The sequence below is a fragment of the Corvus brachyrhynchos genome, unplaced genomic scaffold, assembly GCF_000691975.1.
Source record: "Corvus brachyrhynchos isolate BGI_N302 unplaced genomic scaffold, ASM69197v1 scaffold58, whole genome shotgun sequence".
NCBI lineage: Eukaryota > Metazoa > Chordata > Aves > Passeriformes > Corvidae > Corvus > Corvus brachyrhynchos.
In genome coordinates, this window is record NW_008239539.1 from 172,006 (window position 1) to 180,630 (window position 8,625).

Below are 8,625 nucleotides of genomic sequence, written 5' to 3' on the forward strand. Positions count from 1 at the left end.
TTCAAGCAAATTTTATAAGACTTGATTTGAGCAGCCAAAAGATTCTATTTCTTTTTTTTTTCCATTTAAATGAACCACAATTTCAAATTGAAAAGTTGTTTACACTTTCAGTGCAAACAATTCCATTTTGAATTTCAGATTTTTTTCAGAACTGGAACTGTGTCACAGCAAGCTCATTTTTATCCAGGAATGACAATTTATACCATTGTCAGAAAAGCCCATCAGTTCTGTTGTTAGATTCATGTTGTTTAAAGGAAGAGTAGTTGTTCATTGATGAGACATCACTGAAATAAATATGTGTCCCCATCCCCAAAGTCTGTCTTTGGAAGCAAATATAAACTTGTTTCCAGAGAACATTCCTCTCATGTAACAGGTGTTCTCCAAGCCATGATTGTGCAAACAGACTTAATGGAGAACATGGAAAAGCCTGAAGGGCTTGAGCAGAAGTTTAAACATAGCTCTAGCAAGAGATCTTGCTGTTAAATCAGGAAATTGTCTTAGAACATATGTTCATGGTGCTTGGCTTGTAGCTGTGAGCTGATTACAGATGGAACCTGCAACTGTTCACTAAACCAGCAAACACAAACTGCAAGAGCTTTTCCCTGCCTTCCCTTGGCTGTTGGACTGCTTCTGACTTCATAATTCAAACCCAGCTATTTCTACAAGAATTTCCATGAACACTTGAAAAGTAGAGGGGTTTTTCCCACTCTAAGAAATTGAGGTTGATGACATTTCTGTCTCCTCTTTCCTAAGGTTTGTGCAAAGGAGTTTAAAGAGTTTGTGGAAAGACTGAAAGAGAAATTCAGTTCAACCCTGGGGAATCCCAAACTTGAGATTCCTGACACTCTGGAGGAACTCTTTTCCAGGTATTTTAATTATGGTGCTTTTGACTCTGTACATGGGGTGAGGCAGTGAGAGGGGGCAGCAATTCAGAGCAGGTCTCTTCTCTGGGCATGATTTACACCCTCTGTACTTGTACCCTTAGTAAGAAAAGAAGTTTTACTAAACACAACCAGCAGTGTTTCTTTTATATCCACACTTCGTAAATATGTTTATGTGATTTTCAGTTCTTTGCACAATTTGGCTGGTTTCAAACCATTCTTATTGCTAAATAAGACTTTTAAACCAGAAGTTCACTACAGCAGATTTTCCTAAATTGTCAAGCTCTCAACCTTGGTGTTAGAGATGTTGCTACTCAGGTGTAACTTTTCATTGCAATAGAAATCTAGCATTTTCCAGATTAACTGGCCCCATTTTCTATCACAATTTGTAGCTGATTGCTCAGATGAATGATCTCAGTCCTGCTAAAACTATTGATAAGGAAGAGCACTCAGCCTTGTACAGCATTCTCCAGCTCCAGGTCGTTAAGCTTTTTCATGATGAATAACACTTGAAGAGCAGTGTGGAAAAATTGTGTCTCAGACCATTTTATGATAATAAATTTATCACCTTTGTTATTTTTCTTATTTTGGGAAGAGCTGTGCATTACAGCAAAAGTGCTGCTGACGGTAACTAGAAGTCCAAAACCTCAATAAAATGAAAAATCCTTCCAGTGCTGGAACTGTCTCCTGTCCATTGTTTTATCTCCTTGTCAACAGATATTTTAGTGGAGATTGATGTGGACTGTTCTTTTCCTGTCTGACCCTTGTGCTGAGGGCTGCTGGAGCAGACAGTCCCCTGGGCTGGTCCAGCACTTGCCTCGTTAGCAGTTGTGCTCATCAGCCTCTGGGCTTCATGGCTGATGCAAAATCACAGAAAATCACAGAAAAGCTGGTTCCAGTGTTCTCCTTTCCCTTCCCTTAACTAGGTTTCGAGTGCTGGCAATCGGAGAAGACACAGATCAAGGCACAAGAGAGGATAATCTGAGCAGGTGAGTAGCAGCAGCACCATTTTCCTCATTAGGGCTCCCAGGCCACATCAGCCCCTCCCATCTGTGGAAGTCGTATAAAGAGTGTCCTAATTCATTGTTTTCATCTGTTTGTTGCAGTGTATAAATTTATTAACAGAAGAACACTTTAACAAGACTGTAGGGACCTCTGACATAGATTGGGTAGATAAAATGATAACAGAGATGACTTCAAAATTATCTTATCACTGGGACAACAGTGTACGTTTTCTGTGTGGGTGTTGTATCTTAAGAGGAGGAGATGTTATCAGGGAGAGCTTTGTGTCAGATTATCTGGACTGATCCAGAAATTCGGGGTGGAAGGTCAGGGAGAATGTAACACATTCCTTTACATGAATAATGCTCAACTGTAGGATCTCGTGCCTTTATGCTTCTATTTCAGAAGCAGGGGATTGAGTTTGTAGATTTTTGTGCTGGTTTAATGGGTACCTCATGTTCAAAAATCACCAGAATAAATGTTTTTCTCTTCCTTTTTTTCTTTTCTTTCAGTATTTACGATATTCATTTTCTAGTGCTGCAGAATCTGATTCAGAGCACACTGGCACTCTCAGATAACCAGATGGAATCTTGCCAGTCATTTCAGGTACAGTGTCTGGACCAAACTTTACTGCTCATAGAATCACGGAATTGTGTAGGTTGGAAAAGACCTTTAAGATCATCAAGTCCAACCATCAGCCCAGCACTGCCAATGCCACCACTAAACCATGTCCCCAAGTGCCATGTCTGCATGTGGTCATACAACCCTAAAGTTTCTCCTCCCTCCCTTGGCACATTCCTTTTTCAAATAGAAGAAACCCAGAAAGTTGGATTTGTTCCATTCTGTGGGAATTATTCTGCTTTTAGCAAATTGTATAGATAGGAAGGAAGGAATTGTAGGAAGATTTTCACTTTGTCATTTTCTCTCTGAGGATGAGATTGCAAGACGTGAGGATGGGAGGTTGAAGGCATAAAACCATATGAAATAAGCTCCACATCACTTCCAGTGGGTCAAACTATACCATGCTTTAGTGCCCACCTGAGCAGTGGGAATGTTCTGGAGGAGATATCACAAAAACAATCCTAATACCCAGCTGACACTGGTGTTGGGGGGCCTCTCCTTCAGCGTTGGGGACTACAGAGAGAGATCATCAATCAATCAATCAAGTGCTTAAGGTCAAAGTTCAAAGGGAGTTTAACAGCTCATAAGCAAGAGTGGAACCTCAATAGCCAAGCTCACAGAACCAAGTGTTCCTGTTGAAATGAGGGGAAGAATTTACCAAAATGTGTGGCAGAGGAGCATTCTTCACATCTATAATTCCAGTGGGAGCCTGATCCCATTTTGAATATCAAGTGTTCTGTAGTATTTAGGTAATTTAATTGGCATTTACCATGGAAAGTCTGGAAGGCCATAAAAGGAACAGAGGAGTAGTTAAGTGAATTTATATGCATCATTTTCATTCTGGCTTGTGGCTTCCCATCCACTGAGGGCCTGTGACCTGGAGCAGGTGGCTCTGGCAGTGGATGCAGAGCTCTCACTGAGGGGTGTCTTGCAGACGTTCCGGCTGTACCAGGAGTACCAGGATGACATCCTGGTGAAGGCTTTCCTGGAGTGCCAGAGGAGGAGCCTGGTGAACCGGCGCAGGGTGAACCACACGCTGGGGCCGAAGAAGAGCCGCGCTCTGCCCTTCGTGCCCATGTCCTACCAGCTGTCCCAGAGCTACTACAGGTGGGTAGCAGGGTGGGCACTGCTGGGCTTTAAAGCAAAGGAAAAAATCTACTCAAGCATGGCATGGAGGTGACAACACATGAGAAGTGTCCAAGCAAAGAACCTTCAGCTGTGGGTGCAGAGGAAGGTGGTGGTGATGTGAGGTCAGTCCTTATGTAGGGAGCAGTCAGGGCAGTGAGGGAATAGAGCCAGGTGTGCTGGGCAGGACTTTAGAGATGCATGGAGAAGGGAGGAGATGCAGCACCACAATTCTGGATGTGGTGGGAAGATTTCTTTAGCACTCCTGTGAAGCAGAAGATGATACCTTTGCTTTTCATTTGCTGTATGTTACCTGACCTTTACACAGTGCATAAACACCTAATGGTCTGGAAATAGTAAAAGGACTGTGAAAGCAGGTGTGGGAGGTACTTGGTCATCAGCTCTAGCATGAAACTTCAACTGTTTGGCTCCTTTGTGATACCATAATTGTAAAACTCATTCTCAGTAAGAGCAGATTTTGAAGGATTTGTGCTTCTTTGTGGTTTTGTGCAGAGTTTTTACGTGGCGGTTCCCCAGCACCATTTGTACAGAGTCCTTCCAGTTCCTGGAGAAGCTCAAGGATGCTGAAAAATCAGACCAGCCACACAACTTCTCATTTAAAGATGAAGAAAATGCATCATCAGAAGGCATGGTGGCATTTCCCATGGATGGCCCTGGTGGGCAGTGTGTGGCCATGCTTTCCCTGTTCTCCCTGGGACTGGTGGCTGTGAATGTGAGAATCCCAGAGCAGATCATCGTGGTGGACAGCTCTATGGTGGAAAATGAAGTGATAAAAAGGTAAATGCTGTTATTTCTATTAGAGAATACAATGTGGGGATAACTTGGATGAAATTGGACAGGAATTAGCACTTCCTGCACTCCACTGTTGCATTTTTACTGTGCTATTGTTTAGATTCTTATTTCTGAGGAAGTGCTCTGAAGGCTTAATGGCACTTAAGTTAGTGCCTGTCATTATAGCCCTGGGCTGCTTTTGCCTTGTGACATTTCAATTGCTTGGCACTTCAGTGCCATCAGAGCTGACGTGGAAAGGAGAGCACTGGGTGCTACAGGAGCATTTTCATCAACATTGTGCCTTGGCATGTCACAGACTGAGAGGGTTGGTAACAAGGTTTCAGCTTTATCAGTGCAACCTCTCACCACAGCAGTGCTTCTGTGCACTGTCTGCTGCTGGATTTAATTCTCCTGTAAGCCTGCAGTAATGGCATAAACTGAAACTGTCCCCAGGCAGTGTGAACCTGTGAGCTCTTTTCCTTACAGTCATTTTGTGCATTCTTGAAAGTGCAACTAAAATTTCTTAGTAATTTAACCTGCTGCTTCCTATTGTGAATCCACATGGAAAATACTTTGTTCTCTTTCTCTTTAGAGCAGCTTTATACCTGTTTGCGGATTGTTATTGTGGTCCCTCTCCCATAACATGCTGCTCTTTAAAATGAGCAGCTTCAGTTCCTTCACTTTATTCATGTTATCCAGATCTCTGGTTTTCTTATTATATTCTTCTCAACTGTGATGTCAGAACACAAGTGCCATGCTCTCGCTGGCAGCTCTGTGCCAGTTCCATCCTGTCCTATAGGTGAAACACCTGCTATTCCATCCCAAGATGCTGAGGGCCATGGCTTTGCCAGAAAAAAGCAGCCAAACCACCCCAATGCAGAGATCCATGTACAGCTTATGATTCTTGTGACTCACTCTAACAAGCTTCTTTTCCTTTATCTGGTTAATTGTTTCCTGTTACTGTGGAGGGACAGATGCAGAGTACTGTAATATAAATAACATGCATTTGTCATAGGAAATTGCTCCCTGCTCTTCTCCAGGTTGACTCTCCAGTGTGCTGGAGATATTCTGAATGGAAATCCCAGCTTCTCATATACTTGCAGTGTCCTCAGTTGGGTGATGCTGTGCAAACTGAATGAGCTGTTTTATCAGCCAGGTCATTAACAAAAATGGACTGGTCCCATTGCTGAGTAGGGGCATCTTGAGTTGTGTACTCATCATTTTTTCTAAATCATGTGTTCCCTTTTGACTTTAAATATGCTTTAAAAGAAGGTACTTAAGGTCTAACTCGTCTTAGAAAAGGTTGGAAGGAACCTTTCATTGTCCCTGGCATAACCTGCTTAAAACAGAGGCAACTTCAGAGTTAGATCAGGTTGTTCAGAGCCTTCAGCTTTATCCATGGTGGCTCTTGTCATGTCCTGGAATAAATAGTGTTGGTTTGACTAAGTTTGTTTCTGGGAAATCCATCCTGGCTGCTACTACTATTCTTTTCTTTACTTGGAAGATGTCTGCAGTTCGGTGTTTGGTGGTTTTTTAATTACTATTTTTTAAAGTAATGGAATCTTTGGTCTGTAACTCTCTCTCCTCCTTTTCACCCTTAAAAATTAACACTGTCTGCCCCATCCTGCAGCATCCCTCGTGCTCAGTGTCTAACAGATGATCCCTCAGGATGAAGCGTCCACTGAACCAAAGAGCTTCAGCACTAGAAGCTGAGATATTTTGGATTCATTTCAACACATGCAAAAAAAAGGGAGAGTTTCCTTTCCCAGGGATCTTAAGTGTATTTCCTTTTCTGTAGTTCTTGTTCTCAGTGCTTTAAATCAGCCTGGTGTGGACGTTGCCCCAGCTGTCCACGACTAAAGCCCAGAATGCAGGCATGCCGTGTCCTTGCTCTGCTCAGTGTAACGAATCACTTTCTTCTTTTGGGAAAAAACCCAACAAACAAATCAAACCACCTGTGTTTGCTGTAGCTTGGGAAAAGAAGCACTTGAGGATGATGATGATGACGATGATGACTTGGATGACAGCTCTGGAGGCAAACGCAGAATCGAAGTGAAACCTCGTCAAGCCTCTCACACCAATTATTTACTGATGAGAGGCTACTACTCCCCTGGCATTGTCAGCACACGCAACCTGAGCCCCAGTGACAACATCGTGGTCAACTCCTGCCAGGTGAAGGTCAGGCTCAGATGTACCCCTATCCCAGGAAGGCTCAGCTCTCCAGGTTAGTTCTGTTTGGCCTAAAGTGCACAGATGTGGCTTGGAGCAGGAGAGATGGTGAACTCACCTGCTGAGGAACTGATTTAAACAAATCCCCTTAACAGGAACATTCTGTTTCCATTACAAATCAAGTTTGTAAGGCTTTCTCCCCTGCCTTAACACAGATGGCTGACTTAGGCTTTTGTTAGTAACAAGGCCTTGCCTCTATTTCATGTTGTGTTAAACTATTACTGCAATCTGTCCTCTGCTCTGTTACCCCTCTCCAGGTTTTTCAGTCCCTTCAACAATTTAAAATACCATATGATATCACAGCCAGGCTTTCTTTTCTGTGAAGAGAAAAGAAAACCTTTCAGAGCTCCTTGAATGGAAATTCTCATTTAACTTGTCTCATGCAAGTGCCTGAAATAGTGGTGTCCAATGGCTGGCCTCTTACCTCAGTAATTGCAACATTTTTATAATATTTAGAGCTTGACTGTCTGCAGTTCATCAGTACTGCCCCTTCTGACAGAGCACCCTGTTTTCAGCTGTAATGCAAATGTATCCAGAGCCTTGAGCTCTTCAGCTGAAATGGTCTAGTGCTGCCCCTGCCCATTTCCATTGCTGTTGTGACAGAAGTAAAACAGAAATTCTTTCTCCTGTCTCTGCTGCCTCTCCTGCCCTCCAGCTGTGCTGAGCTGACTGCTCATTACAGCTGATCCCATGTTTCCTTGGCAGCTGCCCCAACTGTTCCAGAAGCAAACGAGGAGCAGCCTGCAGGTAAAAGGGAAGGGAGCAGGAAGAGCAGTGCCAGAGCTGCCCCCTCATCAGCTGCAGCTGGGATAGGGGTTACAGGGCTTCAGTTCTGGATACTCTGTACAGGGGGGTCAGTTTGGGGCAGTGATGGACCTGTCACTGAACACAGAGATGCTTTGTTGAACTAATTGTCTAAAGTATTGTCAAGTGGTAGTTCAAACCATATCTGGCCAACAGCTGTGGATTTTTTGATTAAAAGTGTCCTCTACAATAGTTCAAACCATATCTGGCCAACAGCTTTCTGCTGTGGATTTTTTGATTAAAAGTGTCCTCTACAGCATTTTCTTGCCCCAGAATTTTCACTTGACCTTCTTCAAGAAAAAGGGAGAGGATTCCCTCATTAACTCAGAGCTAAGCTGACCCAGTGTTAGAGAGAACACCGTTAAGTGCTCACTGCCTTCCAGCCATAATTCACTTTTCTGGAAGGGTGAGCCCTTGTAAACCAGTTTGCTCTTCTTTACAGGCCTTTTCAGAGACAAATATGTAGGGCAGAAAGAAAAAAGAGAACTGCAGTAATGAAGAGGGAAGACTGAGCTCTGTTTTTAATTGGTCTAGAATATCTACAATCTGTTTGTCTTTCTGCAGTGTGTTGCACAGTAACTGCTGCTTCACAGCTTAAACTCCCATGGTTTATTTGCTTTGCAGCTCCTTCCCTGCTCGATCACATGGCTGTGGGCATCTCCTGCCTCCCTGAAACTTTCACCAGGTTGATAAAAGTCCAGGAAGAAAACTATGAGGTGGAAAAGTTTCTCCATGAATGTACAGAGCATTATGGGTACAATCCCAGGGATGTGGCAGCTGTTCTGGAGATCCGAAAGGCCATAGAGGCCACTTCCCACTTTGGGATTTGCAAAGCTGAGCTGAGCAAACACTTCTGTAGCTATGAACAGGTGGAAGCTGAACGCAGCAGGAGCTTGGAGCAGTACATTCAGGTGGGCTTACAGCCAGCTGCTTTCCATACATTAATGTTTGCATGCTTAGTATTCCCCTTGAACAGGATGAGCTTCCAGCCTGTTGGAAGCAACTATAAATTGAACAGTTATTTATGTTAGGCAGGAGATCACACACCACACCTGAGAGCAATCTTTCCTCAAAGTTAGGAAGGCCAAAAATTAAAGCAGCACTTATTCAAAGATTGGAATGAACTGTTTAAGAAACCTAGAGGTACCAACATCAACGTTTTGGAAGCAAA

General features: G+C 43.3%; 1 protein-coding gene across 3 annotated transcripts in view; it reads left to right on the forward strand.

The window, feature by feature from the left end:
* GTF3C1 (general transcription factor IIIC subunit 1) overlaps positions 1-8,625 on the forward strand; it is a 37,295-nt gene that overhangs the window by 23,594 nt on the left and 5,076 nt on the right. For all 3 annotated transcript variants that reach the window (XM_017741242.1, XM_017741243.1, XM_017741244.1), the window contains 7 exons: positions 754-866; positions 1,808-1,870; positions 2,396-2,489; positions 3,439-3,611; positions 4,143-4,427; positions 6,392-6,645; positions 8,079-8,365. In XM_017741242.1, the coding sequence (XP_017596731.1) occupies positions 754-866; positions 1,808-1,870; positions 2,396-2,489; positions 3,439-3,611; positions 4,143-4,427; positions 6,392-6,645; positions 8,079-8,365 (1,269 nt within the window). The remainder of the gene's footprint in view (positions 1-753; positions 867-1,807; positions 1,871-2,395; positions 2,490-3,438; positions 3,612-4,142; positions 4,428-6,391; positions 6,646-8,078; positions 8,366-8,625) is intronic.